Below are 23,477 nucleotides of genomic sequence, written 5' to 3' on the forward strand. Positions count from 1 at the left end.
AATTCTCTGATCTTGTTCATCTGTGGAGAAGAAGGTATGGATAAAATTGCCTGTGCTGTACGGAGGGGAGTGAGGATGTCAGGACAGCGCAGGGCTGCTCTGGCTGCGGGCGCATCCCTTGGCTGCAGGGAGCGGGTGCCGCGCCCAGGGGAGGCAGCTCCAGCACTCTTTTCCTGGGAGCTGGTACCACACCCCCTCCAGCGGCACATCCTGGGATAGCGTTAATCCTTTTGTCTTTCCAGGGACGCCGGTAGACAAAATAAACTATTAGTGATAAAAAACTAGTCCGATTTATGATACAGATCTCACTGTCACTTCATTATGCAATTCTTATTTTCATTTGTGTTAAATTATTCTGGGATTATATTCTATCTTTATATATTTTTTATTTTAATTTAGAAGCTATTTAAAATCTGGTGTTTGTGGGATTTGAGCCGCGAAAATCGGTGGAGGGACAAGCCAAAGTATTTTGGCTTTCCAGAGATCTCTTTTGAATCCTGTACTGTACATCAAATATGACACTCAAAGTTGTGCACAGCAGAATTTCAGATGCTTTGTGTAACTTTGCATAAAGCAATAGGAAAATTGACTCTGAGAGACTTGATAGTCACATCCTCTCCCACATCATGTCATGTTGTGAAAGATCCTGAATAGGCAGCTTTTCACTGGTGTAAAGTTGAGCATGCTAAATTGCTGCTGTGTGAAAAGCTGAAACACCTTTTCTGTGAGCTTCTGGGCTTAAAGCACTCTATTTAAACCAAGGTAAGACTTACATCTTCATTATATTTAACTAAAAACTGAAAATGCACCTTCCACCATAGCTTAGCCCTCCTGTATTCTGCTTGTGTAACTTCAATTTTCTGTTTCCTTTACATGATCTGTTTATTTGAACTTGATCTTAAAAAAAAAAAACCCAAACCAACACATGAAAAAGTAGTTGGCTGTCTTAATCTCTGAAACTCAGAACAATTTTAAGAAGTTGTCATGTAAAGGAAGCTTTTTTTATTCTGTCTGAATGGGTTTGTTGCATTTGTCTCCCACTGATTTTTCCCTTGGCTGGAATGAAGAGAGGTATTGATGTTTTGGAACTGACTTTGCTGTACAGCAACAGGCATTAAGTTTGCCAACTACAAATTAGGGCTGCTATGATGGATTGGATTTGAGTTGCTGAATAAGACATAGGAATATGAACAAGGAATATGTATCAGCTGCTTTCTTAAACTTTCCACACTGTCAGGTAACTTCAATACTCTGTGAAATCTTGAGTACTGTTGTGTTCTGATGGCTTCAGCCATACTTTGGAACTGTGGTGCTGTGGGACCCAGGTAGCACATGGTACCTCAAAAACAGGTCAGTGTGGGCAAGGGTAATATTTCTGCCATAGCAACAGAAAGCTAATAGGTACTGAAAGTAGTGAATGCCTTGGAAACAGGCTGTCAAAAGGAGAATTCGTGGATATTTTAAGACCTTAATTCTCTTAATCTTTACAGGGTGAAAAAGGCTTTCCTGGTGTTCCAGGTCCCCCTGGTCAAAGAGGCTTTCCTGGTCCAGAAGGGCCTCCAGGGCCACAGGGACCAAAGGTAGGTATGTATGAGAGACAGAGAGAGAGACACACACAGAAACTACTGTGCTTGACTGTGAGAGTTAGCTATGACTATGTAGACAATTCTGTTTTAAAAACCAAAACCAAAGCAAAATCTGCTTCAGTGTCTCCCACTTGGTGAGGGATGTCATTTGTTCACCAGCTACAATGGTTGTTTTAGACTGAGCCAAAGTAGCTGATCTGACCATGGGCTTTTGTTGTCAGTTGTCCATTGGCCTGTGCTAAAGCACCTGGACTGAACTGCCAGGGGCAGTGAACATGAGTCCAAACAGATTTTTGCAGCATAACTTCCAATTTTTATCTTAACATCTATCAACATTTTGACCTGTGTTGGGGGGAAAAAAGGAAACAAGCTACTATGGAGACAAAGCGGAAAAACAGATTTAGGAAAATTTGAAGGAAAAGGTGGTTTTTAAGATAAATCATGATCTGTTTAGGAAATACCTATTTGCCTGCAGTATGGAGAGAGTGGTCTCAGTGACCTGAGCTTGCTTTCCTTTCTGTGTGCCTAAACTGAGGTTGAATATGAATGACTTCTACATGACCAGGAAAAAACCCAACATCAAATAAATTGCGCATTAAAACATTTTATTTATATTTGTCTTGAGGAGCAGTAATCTTGCTGTTATCAATAAATTGACCCTGGTGAATAAGTTATCAGCTACAGTATAAATCAGGAAAGTACTGCCACAATCATGTTATGTCTAGGACCTACACTAATGTGGCTACAGCATTTAACCAGACTTTCTGGCTATTTCCTCACAGGGAAGCACTTCTAGGTCTCACAGTTTGAATAAATCCACAGCATCCTTTCTCAGTATACACTGTTACCTTTTTTACCTATGATGAGACGTATCCTACATTTTTTTCGCTATGAGAGTATGAGGATGGTGAGGCCCAGAAAGAGAAGGAGAGAAAGGTTCAAGGTCAGCTTGGATGAGGCTTTGAGCAACCTGTTGTAGTGGAAATTGTCCCTGCCAATGACAGGGGGATTGGAAGTGGATGATCTTTGAGGTGTCTTTCAACTTGAATTGTTCCAGGATTCTATGATACATTCTTTGAAAACATGAAAGGGAGGGTAAGACACCAAAATTTGTGCAAGTTGTATGAAATGGTTGTTTTGTTTAATGTCTGTAATACACAAATCATTTGTTTATCTATATAGTTGTTTTTGTGTGCACATGTTGCTATTGATATTAAAATACTGCATGGCCCACTGACATATATGTGCTTTTTCTCAATCCTATTGAAATATGTTGCTTTCCATTTGTGATCCAGGGCTCTCCAGGGCTCACGGGCTTAGTTGGACCCAAAGGTATACGAGTAAGTGTTTATATTTTAAACCAACTTGTATGTTTTAAATGTCATATTAAATGCCAACTTGGTTTAATAATATGTGAAAATAAAAGCAAAATATTTTATATTATTTTAAAGTATGGTTAAAATTTATGACACATTTATTTTTAGAACTTTTGCCTTTTTTGCTGAATTTTAAGTACAAGGTCCTTGTTTTGTGTATTTAATAACTGAGTGTGCTATGAAAAAGTCAGACTAGGATTCCATGAAGAATTTTATTTATTTTGGGCTCTTTTTCCTATGGGCAAATCCACTCTATGTTAGAAGTGTGTGAAGCTACCATTATGCTTTGTTCACAGTCAGAAGAGTTAAGGAAATAATGATCTTTTGATAGAATCATCTTCTTATGAATGAAATCAAAGAAAAACTGCATCATGACCTTTGGTTTAATATTTGTAATATTATTCCTCTGGGTTTATATCACTAGGGGCTCCCAGGAATACCCGGATTTTCAGGTCCTCCAGGCCTTCCAGTAAGTAAAAATGAAAGAGATTTAACCATTTCCTCTTGTTACAGTCTTCAGTGCCCAATTATCCTCAGCTCAGTGTGCTCACTGTAGTCTCAACATCAACTTTGTCTCTGACAATTGGCCTAGAGATAAAAATCTTGGCATCAGCAATTCTTACTCATTGCAATGATTTAAGAATACATTGCAATCTGTCAAGTCTTGTGAAACACTGCTCCAACATAAACTTTTCAGTGTTTCTGTAGGACAATATGAATGTGCAAAAACAATGCTTGTGTCGATTTTGTGCCTGTTTTTAGGGAGAACCAGGGTCTGTTGGGCCTCCTGGGCGCTCGGGTGTTCCAGGATGCAACGGCACAAAGGTACAAATCAAGCGGAATATTTGGGAGGTTGTTTGGCTGTGCTTGGGAATGGCCAAAAATTATTCTAAGTTTTCCTCGATATATAAGAACTTTGATTTACTTTGGTTTGTGACTTTATTAGTTAGAAAAAACTTGAATCATGAGACCAGAGGAAGGAAAAATTCTGCCTTTTTGTGTATGATAGATAATTAAATAATGCATGTTAATGGCCTTTGCTAAAAGTTAAGAATAATGTTTGATATTTTGAAGGTAAAACTTTTTTCATTTAATCCAGAAGAGCTAATCAGTTTTGTCCAAGATGTCCTTCTGTTGCAATTGATTGTAGAGAAGATAGTTAGTTAATTTTATTTCACCAATATCTAGCTTGCAGTTTATAAGTCCTGAAAGTAATTAAAAGAAAAGGCATAATGTTAAGGTACAGATTTACTAGGTTTGGGGCTCTATGAGCAAATGCTTGCATTCTGAAAAAGGAACTCAGAATAATGCCTGCTACTTCTTTTATAACCACATTTGCTAAAATCAGACTAAATAATAAACAGTGATATACATAAATAATCACAGTGACTATTTTCAGGGTGATCAAGGATTTCCAGGTCCTCCAGGTAGAAGAGGTGCTCCAGGTGTTCCAGTAAGTTCTGTGTCATTCATGTTGTGTCATTCCTGCCACGTAAAGCAATTCACTGAAGGAGTGAAGAGCCTCACATGAGCTCATTCTGACAACAGTGGAAATATATCGGTATCCCCATTTTGTTAGTATGAAAATTGTGTGGTAAAGAGACCAAAGTTAAAAGTAATGCTTTACTGGCTGCATCTTGGACCTCAACTTCTTAATTAATGAGTGCATGTAATTCATTGACTGGAGTTAGTTCTTTAATCTCAAGGTATACTCATAAGAATTTACCACTTGCATCTTTAAAAGTGTCCAAGATATATTTAGAAGATTGCAGTTTCAGTCATAACTAAATGTCTTTGAGGGAAAAAATGGCATAATTAAGTCAATAAGCAATATGGATTGAACTCAGAACTTCTCATTCTGGGTGCATTGCTTTAACCCTAGGATTTGGGATTTTGTCTGTAGAAATGTATTTTTAAGAGAAATTTCTAAACAAGCGGAAAAGGAATGCTGTCAGTTTTTCCAGTGATTTCAAATCTAATAACTTCTAAACATGATCTTTCTTTTACCAGCTCTTCTAATTTTATTTGTTTATTCATTTGTGAAGGTCAGGCTTCAAAGCTGTTCTGCCTTCACTGTAGAGTTGTACCTGTGACATATTTTTAACAATATGCCCTTTCTTCGTTAGTTGAATCCTGGCATAGTAAACATGAAAATAAGTAATTGGAAGAGCACCAAGCTTAGGGAATATTTAGAATGTGTCCTTTCAGCACTGTCTCTTTTACTTTTTTGTTTTAATATGACTGTTCTTCTTCCTAGGGTATTGATGGTATCAAAGGAGAGAAGGTCAGTTATTTGCATCATATTACATGAAGTATTTATTGGTTATCAGTGTTTGTGTGTTTGTCCACTGCTGGAAAAGAGTTCTTAACATCTCCTTTCATGGGAAGCAGAAGTTTTGCTTTCCAAAAGAGGCAACCACAAAGTTTGGTGCTTCATTTTTACTAGTACTTTCAAGCACACAAAGAGCTAAGCTTCTCCCACAGACAGCTCATCAATTCATACAGAAGTCTGCACATGGACTAGAGTATTTTAAAGGGTTAAAAAGTATCAAAAATAAATTGAAGTCCAGCACTGTGCAGGAGTAATGTAGGTATATCTGAAAAGACTGCTCCTAACAGAGAACTGGAATGACTGGAAAAGGTGTATTGTGTTTAATAAAATCTTTTTTAAAGGTAGAATTATCCATAATGGAAAATTTCCATTATTATGCAGTTCTGATGCTGCTTATTTCCCTGCAAACTCTATTAGAAGATTTGTTCCACTACAGAGTTCTACAGCATAGCTCTTTATGTTTCCTTTTATCTAACTGTCCAGGGGTTCCCTGCAGATGGATATAGCCAAGATTATGATGCAAAAGGTGATCCTGGATTGCCAGGAATGCCTGGACTTCAGGTAACTGAAAATTAAATCCATGAGACAGATATATAGCTATAAAAATATTTATATTATTACATATAATGATATATAAATACATATAATATCCATATTTATTAAAATTATTTTGTATTTTTATAACATAAATGTATTATTTAAGAGAGATACAGTATTTTTTTACAATTATGTCACTAATTTCTAAACCAAAATCAACTCTGTGGCTTAAAATATTAACTTCATATAATCTAATCAATACAATATATTAGAAGTCTCCTGACTTTACAAAAAGAGTACACTAAGACAATTGTAATTAATTTTGCCATCAGAACCAATAGTGTCCATTATGTGCCGGTAGAGTGAGATAGGCCAGTCAGGTTGCAGACAAACAATACTTTAGATACAGTCATAGATTTATGAGTTTACCCCAACAATAGAGTAGACTAGACTAGACTAGACTAGAATAGAATAGAATAGTTCAGATGGAAGGAACCTATAATGGCCATCTAGTCCAACTGCCAAAATTCCCAGTGAAGTAAGATTGAACAGACTAGACCAGCTCAACTTCTAGAGTACTAACAAAAGACGGTATGGTCTATATTTTTTAAATTAATATTAATAGGGCAAGACAGAGCTGGCATTTCTTTTGGCTGTTACAATAAACCGCATCAAATTAAAAAGAAAATTTTTAAAAAACCTTTTCTTTGAAAATGAAGCTTTAAACTACAGGATTTATTGATTAGAATATTTGGAAGATTGAAGGGTTATTAGGAACACTTAACAGGACTGTATGGATTATGATTCCACATTTCTCTTAAGACTTCCATCCTCACTGTAGTTTATTTTTAGAACAGATATGTTTTCTCATGTTTCAAAACATATGCCAGACGTATTCTGTGTTATCCTGAGACATGAAAAAGAAATTCAGAAACAGTGCTGTTCCTGGGTTTGTTATTCAGTTCATTGAATGTAACACTGGGGTTTGCTCATAATCTTGCCAGGAGATTTATTCCTGTTTCTTTTTTAATATGAAGGGTGCTCAGGGTGCTCAAGGATATCCTGGGGAACTTGGACCACAGGGACCTCCAGGACCTTTAGTGAGTATAAACATATCTCACATGTTACCTTAACCTTTGATTTGCCCTGAACCCTATGGAATTACACAAATATAAGTACCTGACCCTCCCAGACTTACCTGAGGGCTAGACACATGTGGACGTAAAATCCATGTCCTTCTGCACACATCTGATTCTTGTTTACAATTTCTTTTGGTTCTTTTTATGCATGATAATCTCTATGTCTTCAGAGGCATCCTTGTCCACATAGGCATAAATTTTAATTCTCAAATAACTACCCATTGATTCACTTTAAACACTGGTATACATAGCCCTGAGAGATGTATATGTTTGCAACTAGACTGGACTAACAGTCTGTCAACCACTGACAATGACTTGCAGTTGTAAAAGGGGAAGAAAGAATAAAAATATCAATGTAATTCATAATTCATGTGAAAGCTGAGTATTTCAAAACACCTATAGCAGTACTGAAGATGGTAATTTTTCTTTTAATTAAGAATCTTTTTTTTCTTTTTTTGTAGGGCATGCCAGGGAAAGCAGGACCTCCTGGACCTAAGGTAGTCTCAGATTCGTAATAAAAATGAAAACTTTCTATTATGTGTGACATTAATTAACTCATCTTTATAAGTGTTTTTAATTTTTTTTATAAAATAACATTTGGGGATTTTTTACAGGGTCTTATGGGACTGAAAGTGATAGGAACCAAAGGAAGAAAGGTAATTTCATAAAAAGCACAAAACATTTTGTAAGATTTGGATCTGTTTTCTTCATGTTCTCATATGCTGTGGTGAAATGTTTGGGGAAGTAAGTATTATGAAATAGCATTTTTCAGTGTATATGTGGAAGTCTTTTGTTGGAAAATGTTGGAAACCCACACTGTTTGTAATTACTCTATTTTGTTTTGTTTTTTTTTTCTTTCCAGGGTGACACTGGGTTAACTGGCCCCCCTGGACCACCAGGAACTGTTATTGTGACATTGACTGGACCAGACAACATGACGGTAGTAAAATTGTTAAACATCACATTCACAATAGGCCATCCTCCCACGTTTTACTCTGAAAGGATGTTTTCATCTTCATTGTTCTGATACATTACCTTTTACCCATCCTAATGTTTTCCTGACTTGTTTTGTTGTTATTAAGCTTTTCTTAGAGTCTGTCTGTACAAGCCAGCTCAGCCTGTGTGTCCATGTGCACATCTGCCCAAAGCCACTGGAACGCTACATGCCTATTAGTAACCACCTGCAGTGGATCTCTGAGTACATGAAGAGTAAATCACTATTAGCCCCACCAAATCAATTTGTATTTTCTGGATGGCTGTCAAAGCCACAGCTGTGTTGAACCTCCCAGCCTTGTCATTGAAAATATCAGGACTCTGAAGTACCAGAGTTTCACAAAAGCTTACAACATGTTCATGAAAAAATTGTAGTTTGTTTTCTCATTGTTTTTACTGAAAATGAGTAATCATGGAAAGCATTGGAAAGACAGTAAGTATTGAAGAAAGGAAACATTCTGATTCAGGTTTAATTCTAAATATTGCTTTGTGAATTAAAATTCTTGATTTTGTCATTATATAGAAACTAAAGAGCAGTAATTTTAAGTATTGACATATTAACAGGATGAGTCTTCAACCTGTTTTTCTTACTCAATTTTCAACTAATCCATAGAGTTATCAAAACTCCTTGTCCATTTTGTGCTAAAATAAAAAGTGAGTTTTGCACAAAACTGTATTGAGGAGGGAAGAGAAGGATCACAGAAGCAACTTCCAGCTTTTAGGCACAGCTGCCCTCTCTGTTTAAATCAAATAGGGACCACTTGGAGCACTTTCCAGTCACAGCTGTGGTAGTTTATCATGGGGAAATGGCAATTCTTCAGAGACACTGGGCGTTAAGGTTTAAAACCCCTTCAAAATTCATTACATAAATATTTTGTAGCATGAGTCTAACCAGGTAATAATTAGGCAGTCCATAAACTTTGGCTTTACAGTGACCCGAGTCTTTGGCCCAGTACATAATGATGCTACCTAGTAATGTAATCTTATGCTCACAGAGACAAGGATGGCCTGGGTAGCCACTGCATTTGTATTTTGGAAGTAACTGTAGCCCCAGTGAAGCAACTAAGATTATTTATTATTATCATTATTGTTGTTGTTTTTATTATTATTATTGTTATTATTGTTATTGTCATTATCATTATTACTAATGCTTGCTCCTTGTTGCCATTTGTGGGGATATTCACTGCAGTCCCCTTGCATGCAGACACAGGTAAGTTGTTTTGAACTTGTTCTGCTCTGCAATATGTGCAGAGCGTTTCTTTTTCAAATATCGTAGACTTAGGCAGGAGCATTGATACAAAGTTTCTGTTTCTTAGTCATTTAAGTAGCACCCTCTCTGCTTAAAGAAGGTTGGTGATGACATAACGATTTCCTATTTGTAAAACTGGAGCGTCATGGTAAGGACAGAAAAATCCAAGAGACCATAGTAAATTCTTTTTTTCCTGTGTAATAGGACTTGAAGGGAGAGAAAGGAGAAAAAGGATCAAGAGGACTTCCAGGGCCAGTGGGGTTTATAGTAAGTGGCCAGATGTTCAGGCAGCATCACCGGCTATTGCCACTCTAAATGCTACTTAATAAATGTTACTCTTTAGAGTCCAGTATTCACACTACTTATTTCAACCTTTAATTACAAGAATAGAACTAATAAGTAGAACACCTATTAATAGCATTCTAACTGTGCTTTACATTCTTTTAAAGATAAAATAATAATTAAATGCATATTTAATTTAGAAAATATGAGTCTCAAAATATGTGTATCTTGAGTGTGGTTTTGTTACAGGGGCCGATTGGTGATTCTCAAAGTGAAAAGGGTGACCGAGGGGAACCTGGAGCAGAGGTGTGTGCAAACAATTGGATACACATATGTTGGTCTTTTCTGAAAAGCAGTTTTAAACTGATGTTCCTCTCCAGTATTTGCTTCAATGCCAGTCAGAGCAGATTTTCTTAAATTCAAAAGGTCTTTCATGTAGATGAGAAATGACAGTCAAGTGACTGTTCCTGTAGGCTCACATGCCATGAGTACATGTTTTTCTAGAAAGGTTCTACTGTTGAAACTTAGTAAAAAATGTGCTCTGCTGAACACGTACAGGCTTTAAAGTGCAAGTGTATCTGTAGAAGAGAATTACAAACAATTCTATTTTGTTCAAGAGAGTTTTGAACCTGTGACAGTGACATTCCAGCTCCCCTTCTTCTCTTCTCTATTATCATTTGGTTAAGTTCTGAAATACTTCTGCTAGGTTTTTTGTAATGCACCATCTAGTCATTTTCTTCAAAATTACTTTAAATTTCATTGATTTATACTGTGGAGAAAAAAAAAATCTAAATTGTTCTTTCTTTCCTGTTGTTCTGAGCTCACCATCTCCCCCCTCCCCACTTTTACCTTTTCACTGCCTTCCTGCTGTGGATTTTAAATGAACCAGGTTTGCCTCATTTCAAGGTTGCAAGCTAGGTATACATATCCAGAATTATGTTTTTATTTAATTCTGTTTCTCTCCCCATTTCTCCCCTTTCTCTCTCTTCCCTTCTCTTCTTTTTCAGTTGTTGTTAGGAATTGCTTAAACCTGTTTTGTTGCCACACTGGGTACCAGAACGTTGCCAAATGTGCTGTGCCATTGAAAACAGCAGATACCTCTGGCATGCTACCTCTTTCTGTTCTCACTTTTCCATCTACTGCCCTGCTTCAGATACCTTTGAAGTGCAGTCCCTATTCTTTTCCATTAAGTAATTTCTCTTCAAGTCTTCTCTTGCAAGAAGTGGGGTTAAGAGTGAAGTTTTCCTTCCATGCTCACCATTAGAAGGGCTGCTTGCTACTGTGTTGTTCTGTCATTTGTCTTCCTTCTGCAGAACCTGATTTTGCACCAAGCTTTCTGCACTTGCCTGGCACTTTCTGCTGGTGAAGTCTAGCACAAATAATCCCCCACAAGAGGAGGAATATCTGTGGAATATCCTACTACCTGTTTTGTATAGTTTTATGAACATTAATTATGATTAATGAAGACTTTAACCTTAATGGCTTTTTACAATTTATACAGAACTAGCATATAGTGTGCACAGAATCTAGTTGCTATGGACGTAGAATGCAATGACCCTGGATTTTAATTTTATTTTTATTTTATGTTTTTCCTTTGTAGGGTAAACCTGGAAAAGAAGGTGCCCCAGGTCCACCTGGCTTACCGGTAACAAAGGAAGCTTTCTAAACATTTTCTAAGTACTAGTGATCTGTTTATCACAGTTGTATCTTCCTGTCACAGCTTTTTCTCATTGAAGAATGTGTTTGGAATTGTTGATTTGCATATACCAAAACATTTCCTTTCACACAGCTGGCCTTGTAACAAAATATGTCCTCATAGAGAGGCTCAGTTTGTAGATGTTTTTTCTGTTAAAATCAAATACCTGTCGATTGCTGCTGACTGTCTACTGAGTTTGAGACACAATCCAAGTCATGCCAAATTAGTTCCACTTAGTCTCATTCTGGTTAGTCACAATGCAATTTTTGCAAAAGTTACACCTTCCCTATGACATAAATTAAGATGAAAAATTAATAGTTTTTAATCACTAGAATCAAAGACATTGTTTTATAAAGAAAAGTTATAGTCAGGGTCACAGCTGTCTTGGCCTGAAACAAGGTGACTGATAGATATGAGACAACACATTTCTCTTTTTGTCAACACATAATTCTTTATTTGACTTATGAAATGGCATATTTTATCTCATTTGTGTATTAATGTAAAAGCTGAAACCATTCAAGTATTTGAAATACTATATTCAGTTGGTTAAATATCATTTCTTTTATTTTGTTCACTTCCACTTGAACAAATTCTGTGGAGTCACAGTGACCTTACAAATATCTTATCAAAATTCTTACTGCCAGAATAGCCCCTTTCACATGTATCTTATTAAAACATCTTTGTCATGCTAAAACGACCTTCACAGGCAGTCTAAACACATTCCAGTCTGACAAAGAACACAGAATGACAGACTGCAAAGCTCTGTTAACAGAAAGAAAACTTTCTGTCATGACAAAGACATGTCATTGCTCTGTTCCCATTTCAACTTCACTGACTAGCAGTGCATTCAGCTACATAAGCCTCTGTGAAGTCCTTTTGCCCTGCCTGTGTACAACTGCAGAAAGCCTCAGTCTGTTTTGCCTCCTGGTGTTGCTGACACCTCTTGAGATCAGCACCCTCATGCAGACTGACTGAGTTCTTGGAGAGGGTTGTTAAATGTGAGAGTCTCACACTGTGTTCAGTTTGTCTCCTTTTCAGGAAAAGTTTGCAGAGGGAGAACAAATCAGAGCCTCCTACATTTGTGCTATTAGAGTAACTCCACCACAGGCGTGTTGGAGTGTGCTGTAATAAAGGCAGTTTGAATGGGAGACCTGTGGCAGTTCCTACAGACATGGAACTGTGCCTCAAACTGGGTCTTTCACTGAGGTTTCTTCCCCTGAGCAAGTCGCAGTCACCTTACCATCACCATGAAAGATTAAAGCTTTGCATTTTAGATCTTTACTGGTGTCAGTGCTAAAAGATGAATCCTTATATAATTGTGTACTGTCATCTCCAGGGACCAAAGGGTGAACAGGGCAGACCAGGACTGACTGGAAGGCAAGGAGCTAAGGTATTATTTAATGGGTTTGTTATTGCTTTTGGAGGTGAGGATAAGTTATGTTTGGGGCTATTATATAGTTGCATTTTTCACTGTGGATACATGTTTTACTGACCTAACAGATGACAGGTAATGATATCATGGAACAGGGAATAGGTCAGGTGAAATACATTATGTGTTTGAACTTGTGTCCATCTATGTCTGCTGAGTTCCTGTAGTTTCTGGTGTCTGTGGCTGAATAGTTGTGCACGGAACAGAAACGGGGTGGTGAAGGACTGGTCAGGAGCAGAAGTTCTTCCTTAATGTTATGAACAATGTACTGAAGTAACAGTGGGTTAATGTTATTCCCTGTATTGTTTTTTATAAATAACCCAATCTCTGTCCTCTGATGAAGGGGATGAAAGGAAACCCTGGCCCACCTGGAGCTTGTGGTCGTGTAAGTATGAATTATCTTCATCATATCATTTTTCTAAATCATAATAATAAACCAAACTGACTGCATGAGGCAATAATGGATGACCTGTGATGCTCTAATCGAGGCATGGCTTTTGCAAAGTACTGGTATTGCTGGGATTCTCACACAGATGAAATCTTCCTTCCTTTGGAGCTGGATGCAGGACAAGTGCCTGGTTAGACCTCACTCAGATCCAGCAATTTTGGCAAGAGATTGGGCTGTCAGAGAAGAGTTACAAAAATTCACAGGACTTTATATTTAAACCAATGTCTAATCAGTTCCAGAGCAGGTGGCATTAATTTTAAAATCCTAAGGATTTTGAAAGAAGGCAAGAGTTGCTATGATTTCTCTGTCTAACCATGCTGTCTCCCTGGGGCCTTTCCAGAAGGCCCCATGTGCACCTCATGGAAACCTTCTGGCCAAATTGTTTAAAATAAATAGCTTTGTAAAAAGCTGAATTTTTTGTGATATTGGCAGAATATTAAAAAAAAAAACCCTGCTTTTCAAAAAATCTGTAGGAGAAAAGTAAAAATCTTGAATTTTCATTTTAGGCAGTTTTTCATTCATTTTGAAATTGTTGCCTTAGTAAGTCAGTTTAAATTTCAGTGTGGTGTTTATTTATCAAGGCACAGTAATTATTATAATAATGATTTTCTGGTGATGGTGCCCATGCAAAATAATCCAGAAAAGAGCAAAAATTTGTAGTTATACACAAATAGTTACAGGAAATTGCATTTTGATTTTGCCACTAATTTGCAGAAACTTTGAAACATCATAATATTAAATGTTAATGAATTAAGTGTTAATTTTTGTAACTGTGCCTTTTAAAACTACATGATTTTTAAGTAGTTGAGTTTGGTCTTTTTTCATGTATGATAATTTAGAAGACTAATCTAGATATAGCTGATGCTGCTTTGAGCTCGTGGATTAGCCTGAGTGATCCTAGAGATTTTTTTCAACAATCATTGCTATTTCATGGCTTCCATCATATTCATGACTGGGCCTCCACCTTACACCTTGCCTGTGTAATTGTACCTGCAGGCAGAGACATTCTCTGAGTGTCAAGGAACCAAGCTGAAGTCTCAGCCTCACCTATTTGAACAAGTCTCTTGGCATTGTCTCTGTATAGCAATTATGATTTCAATTCTGGTTCCCTCTAATTACTGTGTGATTAGTCAGGTCTTATGGTGTCACAACATCAAAGTTATGAATGAGGTCATAACATTATTTTAACCAAATGTTCAGTGAGAGGTACTGTGCTTCTCCCTTCATTCTTGCAACTCCTTCTTTTCTTATCTTTCCCTAAAGACGGAGTATTATGATTATGTGGTTGGTGAAAAAGGAGATGAAGGACCCCCTGGACCTCCTGGACCGAAAGGTCAACGTGGCATGCCTGGTGAGTTGGACATCAAAACTGGAATCTTTTAGCAAGAGCAGTCCACTCAAAGGGCATGTTGCAGACTACATTTTGAGCACCTTACAAAAATATTTCCTAAACTCCCATCAGACTGCAGACTTGAAATATATCCTGAGACTTTCACTTATGGCATTACTTCCTCTTAATAATAATTGTCAGCATGCAACAGTTGCATGACTATTAGAGTCCTATTCAGGAAAAAACAAATTCTTACTTTATCTTTTAAGCTTAAAATGCAGAAGATCAAAGTTTGTAGTCAATATTATTGAATAGTGACTTTGAGTGTAAAGTGGTTTAACTCAAGTTCTCAATACATTGCTTTGCAGGGCCACAGGGTCCTCCTGGAATTACTGGTACACCAGGTATGTGCAATGATCCAGCACCTATAATAAATTGCATTGTTCTTCCTATCTGTTATACTGAATCAGCTTTGTGAAATCCTAATTTCAGGTGACTTTAAACATATCTCTAACTGGTAAAAATTGTCACTCAAAAGCTTTGATGGGCCAAGTACTCCGATTACAGATCACTTTAAAATGTCTTTAGATTATCATTGTGATTATTTAATATATTACAAGGTAAAAAGATTTGTGGGATGAACACGATGTGTTTGTCACTAATCCTATTGAGTACTTTGTTTTGCAATTCCATTTCTTCTTTAACTCAGTGTTTGTATTTTGTTCTCTTTGGTTAGGTGTGTCAAGACCTGGTCTGAGAGGTCCCCCAGGATTTCCTGGGCCAAAAGGAACAAAAGGAGAGAAAGGACAAACTGGCCTGTGTGTTGTAGGCCCTCCAGGACTGCCTGGTATTACTGGCAGGCCTGGCTCTCTTGGATTACCAGGTGCTCCAGGAGAACCAGGTGATGTGCCAGTATGGTATTGATCATGAAAAAGAAGTCATCTCAATATCTAATGCATGAGATAATACAAATACAGTATGCAGAGAGTATATTTTGAGTAATGTGGTTGGATATAAATTCCCTTTGAAATTTTGTTTTAGGATATTCATGAAAACATGGATGTAGCAAAGGTCTATGCTCCATTGCTAGTGAGTTTCTCTGGGAAGATACAATGACTTCCCAATATAAAGATTTCTCACCTTTTTGTATAGTTGTGACTATAAAAATATTCTATATAAAACTAAGAAAGACTAATAAAAGAAAAGTTGTTCTTAAAATGAATTTTTCCAGAAGTTGGGGTAAATTTGTAAAGCTAAATTCAGAAGAGGCTAGTCTGAAAGCTAGAGAAATAACTGGCATACCTCTAGGGGTCTTCGTGCTCCTTAGAGCATATTGGAATTTCTGGCAGCATGAAAATGAATCAATAGCAGTTTATAAAACTTCTAGAAAATATATTAACTAGGAATACCTCTTTAACTAGGAGTGCCAACAGGATCATGTTTCTTTTATGTGAGGTATAGCCAAAACAGACTGTTCTGAAGTGATACTAATGTAGTTCTACCTTTTATCTCTATTTAAAAGTATATCTATCTCAAAATATATTAGTTTCAGAAGAGCTTAATGCATATTCTACTTTTCTAAAGTAATAGTAAATGAAGCAGCATAATTATGTGAAGGCAAAATGAACAGCATTAATAATTTAGGCTTAATAAAAAGTTTACTTTCCATTTGTGGTAAAAGGAAGAATTATGTTCCTATTGATTCAAATGAAATGGAAATACTTTCTTTACAAGGGACTATGTTTTTTAAAGTCTAGATAGATGGATCCTATAATCTGCTGAGATTTGCTTTGGCATTACCATATTTATCCTAAACTACTTCTAGTTGAAGGTGCTTGGGATTTTTTCAGGCAGTTCTCTTTTAAATGAATCCTAGGATATCTCAAGTTGGAAGGGACTCATAAGGATCAGAATACTGTCTCCAGCTCATTCCTGCAACTTTTTTCTCTCTTAAAAACTAGAAAATTGTCTGAATACTCTGCTGATGTAATGGTGCCATATTCATTTCATTAACAGGCACAGTGACATTCAGAACAGGCCTACCAGGATTTCCTGGAGAGCCAGGATGTACTGGACCTCCAGGGCCTCCAGGAGACACTGGCATGAAAGGTCAGTTTCAGAAAACTCTCCCTCAGAAGCATGTGGTACAATCCAGTAATTTTCATGGATCCTCATGAGATTGTTAATTAAATCTTAAGACATTTAACAACTTCAGAAATTTAAGAAAATTCATTATGGATAGCAAGATGTCTTCCTTCCCTTACATTTCCCCTTTCAGCTAAAAGAGCAGTGCATGTGCCAGCACTTCACACCAGTTTTACAGCACTGCAGAGGGTGTGGATCTTTCCTGGAACACTTATTACAAACTGGTAGGGATTTGTAGTCTCCTGTTGGTGTGTTCAGTGCCAACAGTTGGTCTCTGAAAGAAGCTTCCTTCTGCAAGTTTCACTCACAGGAGTTGCTGAACCTCTTTGCCTTTTGTCAGCCATTAGAATGACCCTGTCTGTCACAGAGCCCTGCTAGTCCGAAGTGTATGTTCCTTTCTTCTTTTGAGGGAATTTGACTTATCAGTAGAGTGAATGTATCCAAATTGTTTACTAAAACTCGACTTGAAAAAATCAAGATATTTAAACCAAATGTTCCTGCCTTTTCAATCAAATGCAGTCACTTCTGATTTGCTGTCTGACCACAGGTAATGTAGTACTGTGTTGGCAGTGTTCTTCCAACAAAATTTTACCAGTCAGGCCGAAGAGTGTTAGCCATCCTCTATAACAAACTATGCAGCACACTAGTTGAGCTCTATAATGACTTGCTGTGGAACAAGTAATGAATTATTTTCGTTCCAGGTGACGATGCTGGCGTGTGCACTGACTGCAGCTACATTCCAGGAACACCTGGTCTGCCTGGGTCTCCTGGGCCACGTGGTCAGGATGGCATCCCTGGTAAACTATCTTGTTGTTCCTAACAGGGTAGTTGGAAATGCCAATAATTTTGCTTTTAGCATGAGAATCAGATATGGACATGCCTGCAGCACATAGTCCTTGGACTAGCCCTGGGGTGGCAGTGAGTGTGAGAGCCTGATGCAGCTTCCTCTGCTGAGGGGAGCACAAGCCCTTCCAGAGGGGAAGTCAGAGTGCTAAGAGCCTTAGGCACAGCCTGGAGCTGGGTCAGTCTGTGATGATGCTGTCAATGTAATAAGCAGATATATTCAATGCTGGATATGATTATTGAAGCTTGTCAAAATCCATGTCCCTGCTTTCATTTTTCTTTATAAAATATACTGTTTCTTTTGCAGGTAGAGAAGGAACAAGAGGGCCAAAAGGTTCTCCAGGTTCTCCAGGAACACCAGGGTTTCCAGGGGCTCAAGTAAGACTTCAGTTTTTCAGATTTATGTTCAGATCCCCCCAAAAGAATTATTTCAGTGAAACCTCACAGCTAGTGTTACCTGCAGTGTCATACTGGGTGATGTCAGTAGATTTTTTTCCTGTAGCAAGGAATGTGTCACCTGGGAGGTGAGGTAGAGCCTGTGATGTATGGCTGAGCTACCTTTTCATGAGCCTGCTTTGCTCAGTGCAGCAAGTTCAGCCCAGGCAGTGAGGCAGGTAAATATCTGTATAATTAAGCTATGCTGCATTTCATGATGGTGAGATTGCTGCTTCTGTCTGGTATGGGTAGGTTATAGTTATGTCCTGTTCTTCTATAATCATGGTGGTGGCTGTAAAGCCTATATGGATTTGTGTGCTGTGATCTTTGTCAGGCTTCTTACTTTTCTTGTTTCCGGGAATTACTAAAGACACAGCTGTGCAGAAAAACTTGCTTCTCGTAATGCCATCTCCAGGGGGCAAAGAACAGTCCCTCTTGGGAAACATTATGAAGAGGGAAGGCTGACACCTGCTGTCACACACATACCATTTAGTGGTTCTAACTTGTGCCTCCAGCAGCAATTATTTGTGGGAAATAACAGTCAGTGCTGTCCAATAAAAAGTCACGCACAAGTATTCATTATGGTGGTCACTGCACAGATGCAGAATGCACCTGCTAACAGGGTTTTCCAGGAGGCTCCCAAGAGCTCCTGAGCACAAGATCACTAGAGGCCAGTGTGCCTTCAGCTTGTGCTGGTTTTGGCTGGGATAGAGTACCCACTTTGTAACCTGTGGGTAAAAGTTGAGCAGAGGTTTGTGAACAGAGCTGGCTGTGGCATTGACAGTGTTCCTGGGGAGATATTCCCATGTGGAGGAAAAATCTCTAATTAGGTTTTAAGGTACTTTTTCATCCTTCTTTTTGTGTCATGGTCTTAAATTATCCTACATTATTCCATCTTATAGTAGCATAAATGAAATTATAAGCAAGTCCAAAAGGAGTAAAGGCAGGAGAAAAAGAAAAAACAAACCCATTACAGTGAATAAAGATGAGAATTAAGAGAAAATTTAATTAAAAAAAAAACAAAAAACTTGAAAACAGCTGACATATGTCTAGCACTGAAATTGTTTTGATTACTCTTTTCCAGGGACCTCCAGGCTTTAGAGGAGATCAAGGACAGAAAGGATCAAAAGGTGAGCCAGGATATGTGTATCCAGAAGGGCCAAAAGGTGAGCAGGGAGATCCAGGAACCAGGGGAGACAAAGGACGAAGAGGTTCAAGTGGATTTCTGGGAAGACCTGGCTCTAAAGGATCCAAGGGTTCTAAAGGGGAAGAGGTGGGTACGCACTGTTTGCAATTAATGTAGAAATGAAAACCTGTCAATATTTTATCTTGTACAGCAGTCTGTTTAACCTGTGCAGATACTTCAACTGAATGTTCCCTACCTGACTTAGGGTACTGTCCTCATCTATACCAACCAGTATGCAGGAGAGAATAAGAGGAAATAAGTAATAGCAGAGAGAGATGAGGCCAGTGTAGGTACACATTGCTGAGAAACCTCAGCAGTCTATTCACGTGTTAGTCTGGGTATTGGTATTGGAGCATTACACTGGATTCCTAGGATGAATAAGATCTTTTTTAGAAAAGGCTTTTTCTCTGACTACTTATAATGTTTAATAATTCAGATAGTTCCTGTTCAGTCTTTAAGGGTTAATCTTCAATTAGGGCTGAGAGAACAAAAAAAGCTGGGAGGACTGACCTGAAAACTAGAATCATTCGGGCAGAGCTCAGCAGCAACAAAAAGTGGCCATTATTGTTGTGTTATGTTGACTAAGAATCTGTTAACATGATTCAGATATAACTGTCTCTAAACCTGAGCCCACAGCATTCAAAGAGAATCAGAGATGAATTGTTGTTTATTTTTTCACCAAATCAGTTTTAAAACAGAAAAAATAAATGTACAGTGTAATACCCCAGTGCTTGAAAAAATCAGGCTGTTGTATTTATTTGTACTATTTCCTTCTTAGTAACCCTCTGTTTGTAACCATTTATATTAAAATTTATTTTCCCTTAATCACAAGTAAATCTGAGGAAAAAGTTCTTTTAAATTAACAGAGCTACTCTGTTACTAAAATAAAACAAGGTTATATTAAGAGAATCAGGCATTTTATTATGAAAGCTGATGTAGAAAGCAAGTAATTCTTAGTATACATGTGTAATCATTAGGGATTGGCTGGGTCAAAAGGAGATCGAGGACTACCTGGATTCCCTGGCAGGCTTGGTCTTCCCGGAGAAGTGGGGCTTCCTGGACTACCAGGATACGGACCACCAGGAATAAGAGGTTTTAAAGGCTCTAAGGGAATACCAGGTCCACCTGGATTACCTGGAGAAGCTGGTTTGTAACTCCCTATTTTACTCTGTTTTACCTATGTTAAAGAGTACTTGATGAAAATTGCAGAGATAGACTGAAGTCAGTGACGTAATTTTTGAAATATAGGAAGCTTTTCCTTCCCATGAGATTTCCATAGCACTGTTCCAGCTTTGGTCTCACTGAAGATAATAGCAAAAGTCTTAGGTTCATAAGATAATTGAGGTTGGAAATAACTCCATGTAATCTTTAATCCAAACTGCTTCTCAGAGCAGGGACATCTATGAGATCACATCCAGTTACTCTTGGCATTATCCAGCTGGTCCTTGAAAACCTCCAAGGACAAAGACAGCACATTATCTCTGGGCAACCTGTTCCAGGGCATCACAGTCCTCATTGTGGAAAAAAATTATTTAAATATGCATCCAGTCATTATCAGTAGTGTGGGGTAAGTCAGCAGGGTCAGTTATGAAGGGCATAATAATTTCTGAGTGTTGATAACATAGCAGTATATGTATTTACAGGAAAGCACGATATGGAATAACTCAGCTGACTGTCAGATATAGTCAAGGTTGCTTAAAGATAATGGCTATTGAGACTTTATGACACAGAGTTGCAGATTAAGTATTTGTCAATTGCATCATTTTTCTGGTGACTTTGTGCTTCCTTTTCTGGATCTCCACTAGACTGCAGGAGGGCTGAGAGGAAGACTGCAGGTGGGCTTGGTGTCAATAAAATTATTTTATTTTATGAAGCCAGGATCTGAAGGCTTTTCAAAGTCTATTGGGTATTCAGAAACATGGAAACTGTGGAAGACTACATTTTTAACCAATTAGATTGATCACTAATATTTTTAAAAGCTCAAGATTACATATTGCCAAATTATGTGCCTTTATAATATTCGATTATGTTTGCTGAAGGTCTGAAAGGAGAGACCAGTAGGGCAACTCCATTACCTGCATTGCCAGGACCTCAAGGACCAGATGGTTTACCTGGACCCCCAGGAGTGCCTGGTGAGTAAAAATGCATTAAATACAGGAAAAAAATCAGAGATAAACTGATTGGGATTTCTCTCTCAGCTTTGGCCAGCTAAAACTCTTTGGTTGCTTTGAGAAAACTATAAAAAGGATTTCTGTGGTACAGAAACTATAGAATTAGCTGTAACTTTCTCTTTCAAGAAAAGTAGTGGAAAGGGATATGAATAGGAAAAGCACACAGGTCCACGTCCATAGTGTGCAGTGTGGCAGAGATTCCAAGCTATCCGGTGCTTTGAGTTGGTTCCTCCAAGAACCAGAAACATTTAATGCACATACTGCAGCTTGTATATCCAAAAAGGTGCCCCTGACATCGTTTTGACAAAAGTGTATCCTAAATAATACTGGGACTGCATCAACCTTCAAAACAGAAGGAAAAAAATGAGGTTAAAGCATTCTGAATCTTTCTGAATCCCTTAGGCTTTCTTGTGCTTTGCAGAGGCATAGTCAAAAAGTAACAGTGTTACTGTTTCCTGATTACTGTTTGACATGACTGTTACCAACTACCCAACTAAAATATTAAGAACCTCAGTTTCCTTTTTTGGGGGGTGGTTCAGATTTGGATTCTTGGTGGGATTTTTCTTTTGGTTGCTGGTGTCTTAAATTTTTGAATGGACCAAAGGGCAGTAAGTCACACTCAGGGGAACAGTAATGTATCTTTGCTTGGGTTTTGTAGAACAATAGTCCTTAAAACTGCCCTGAACAGCATAGGACATTTTTGACAGCTTTATGGTAGCATCTGTTTCAAGCCTCACCCCTATAATGTGTGTTTGTATCCTCTCAAAAAGTGGAACATTTGTGTCTGTGTGTATCTGCATATTGTTCCTTGGAGCCTGGAATTTGGCCAGATTGCATAAAAACTTAACTCACAGACTCATACCTGCCTTGATACTGTGAATGCAATTAGCACTTTAACTGTGAAAATCTGCAGTGGAGGAGAAGTAGTTTCTAATATAATCTATAGTCATGTCCTAATTAATAATGTTAAGTGATAATACAACTAGTCTTAAAAGTAGATGTTCTGTGGTAAGACACTTTACAGTTTGTTTTCTTTGTACAGGCAGGGTTGGAGTAAGAGGTCAGCCAGGTGATTCAGGACATCCAGGACCAACAGGTGACACGGGCTTCCCAGGGCTTGGGTTTCCTGGATACCCAGGTCCAAAAGGTAAAATCCTCTTTTTGATCTTCTTCCAAAAAAAGCGCAAAACCAAAGAAATCTACTTTTTTCTTTTTTTTTTTTGTACACCCTAAAAATAATTAACAAGTCAAAACAAAAATAGATCAATGAACATTTGTCAGACAGTTAAATGTGTTTAACAATCTTGTAATTTGCTGCCTTAAGTCTTAGAAATTGGAAATTTGAAATATTTTGAAGTATTTCAGAGTATCAACTATCAAAGCTGAGGGTAGGAAGATATTTTAAGACATTGATGCTTTCTGGAATACTGCCCAAACAGGTGCAGCCATCTCATCTGAGTGCCACACTTACTTCAGATGGATACTATTTACCTGGATATGTGTTTACAGAAAAACTCTGTTATACAGAGCTGTATAAGTCAGTTATTTTTAATCAGTTTTATTTATGTACAATGCAATACCTGCTCTGCCATGCAGGCAATAGAAAGCATTTTGAATACTGCAAATTTGGCCATTGCCATGCAAAGTCATACTCCCCTTTGAACACTAGAAACACTTTAGAAATTCTCATAATCCTGAACAAAAAAAGGACAGAACAAAAAAATAAAAGCTCTGATACTAAAACTACTACCAGGTTGCTTGTTAAAGAAAGCATCTGACTCTAAAAAAAGACTCTGTTGTTAAATAACTGATTTGAAGCAAGTAACCAGTGTTGCAGTCAGCACGGAGAGAACATGTATTGGGCAGTATGTGAGGAACAAGACGCTGAGTGTCACAGCAGCTCTGAATCAAATGCAGTCTTCAGCTCATGGAAGTTGGTGTGAGAGGCTTATAACTGCATCCATTTTTGAAATACAGTGATAACCAGAGCATCTGTACTGCCATTTAATTCTTTCTGCAGGAGATAAAGGCCTTGCAGGAGGCAGAGGGTCACCAGGTTGTGAAGGAAAGATTGGAGATCCAGGCCGAGCTGGAAACCTCGGACAACCAGGAGAAAAGGTTTGGTTAGAAATACAGCACAGACTTTTCCACAGGTCCCAATTTATTCCCAATACACTAGGAAATGTAAGGAATATAGGAGTTCCTATATTTCCTGACTAGTGATGCACAAATTATGAAATTAAATTCTTCATATAAAAAGGGGCTCAAGCTAAAATTTTAAATTCAAATGCAGAATTCTA

The 23,477-nt window shown here is 37.8% G+C and overlaps 1 protein-coding gene across 1 annotated transcript in view; it reads left to right on the plus strand.

The window, feature by feature from the left end:
- COL4A3 (collagen type IV alpha 3 chain) overlaps positions 1 to 23,477 on the plus strand; it is a 57,846-nt gene that overhangs the window by 13,696 nt on the left and 20,673 nt on the right. The window contains exons 3-29 of the mRNA XM_071566721.1: positions 1,491 to 1,580; positions 2,882 to 2,926; positions 3,387 to 3,431; positions 3,725 to 3,787; positions 4,362 to 4,415; positions 5,220 to 5,246; positions 5,778 to 5,855; positions 6,869 to 6,931; positions 7,432 to 7,467; positions 7,585 to 7,626; positions 7,833 to 7,910; positions 9,417 to 9,479; positions 9,744 to 9,800; positions 11,095 to 11,139; positions 12,527 to 12,580; positions 12,963 to 13,004; positions 14,331 to 14,418; positions 14,766 to 14,801; positions 15,134 to 15,298; positions 16,414 to 16,506; positions 17,244 to 17,339; positions 17,693 to 17,763; positions 18,905 to 19,093; positions 19,984 to 20,152; positions 21,046 to 21,138; positions 22,220 to 22,324; positions 23,198 to 23,295. Of these exons, the coding sequence (XP_071422822.1) occupies positions 1,491 to 1,580; positions 2,882 to 2,926; positions 3,387 to 3,431; positions 3,725 to 3,787; positions 4,362 to 4,415; positions 5,220 to 5,246; positions 5,778 to 5,855; positions 6,869 to 6,931; positions 7,432 to 7,467; positions 7,585 to 7,626; positions 7,833 to 7,910; positions 9,417 to 9,479; positions 9,744 to 9,800; positions 11,095 to 11,139; positions 12,527 to 12,580; positions 12,963 to 13,004; positions 14,331 to 14,418; positions 14,766 to 14,801; positions 15,134 to 15,298; positions 16,414 to 16,506; positions 17,244 to 17,339; positions 17,693 to 17,763; positions 18,905 to 19,093; positions 19,984 to 20,152; positions 21,046 to 21,138; positions 22,220 to 22,324; positions 23,198 to 23,295 (2,085 nt within the window). The remainder of the gene's footprint in view (positions 1 to 1,490; positions 1,581 to 2,881; positions 2,927 to 3,386; positions 3,432 to 3,724; positions 3,788 to 4,361; positions 4,416 to 5,219; positions 5,247 to 5,777; positions 5,856 to 6,868; positions 6,932 to 7,431; positions 7,468 to 7,584; positions 7,627 to 7,832; positions 7,911 to 9,416; positions 9,480 to 9,743; positions 9,801 to 11,094; positions 11,140 to 12,526; positions 12,581 to 12,962; positions 13,005 to 14,330; positions 14,419 to 14,765; positions 14,802 to 15,133; positions 15,299 to 16,413; positions 16,507 to 17,243; positions 17,340 to 17,692; positions 17,764 to 18,904; positions 19,094 to 19,983; positions 20,153 to 21,045; positions 21,139 to 22,219; positions 22,325 to 23,197; positions 23,296 to 23,477) is intronic.

Source organism: Pithys albifrons, chromosome 11 (assembly GCF_047495875.1).
Source record: "Pithys albifrons albifrons isolate INPA30051 chromosome 11, PitAlb_v1, whole genome shotgun sequence".
Classification (NCBI taxonomy): domain Eukaryota; kingdom Metazoa; phylum Chordata; class Aves; order Passeriformes; family Thamnophilidae; genus Pithys; species Pithys albifrons.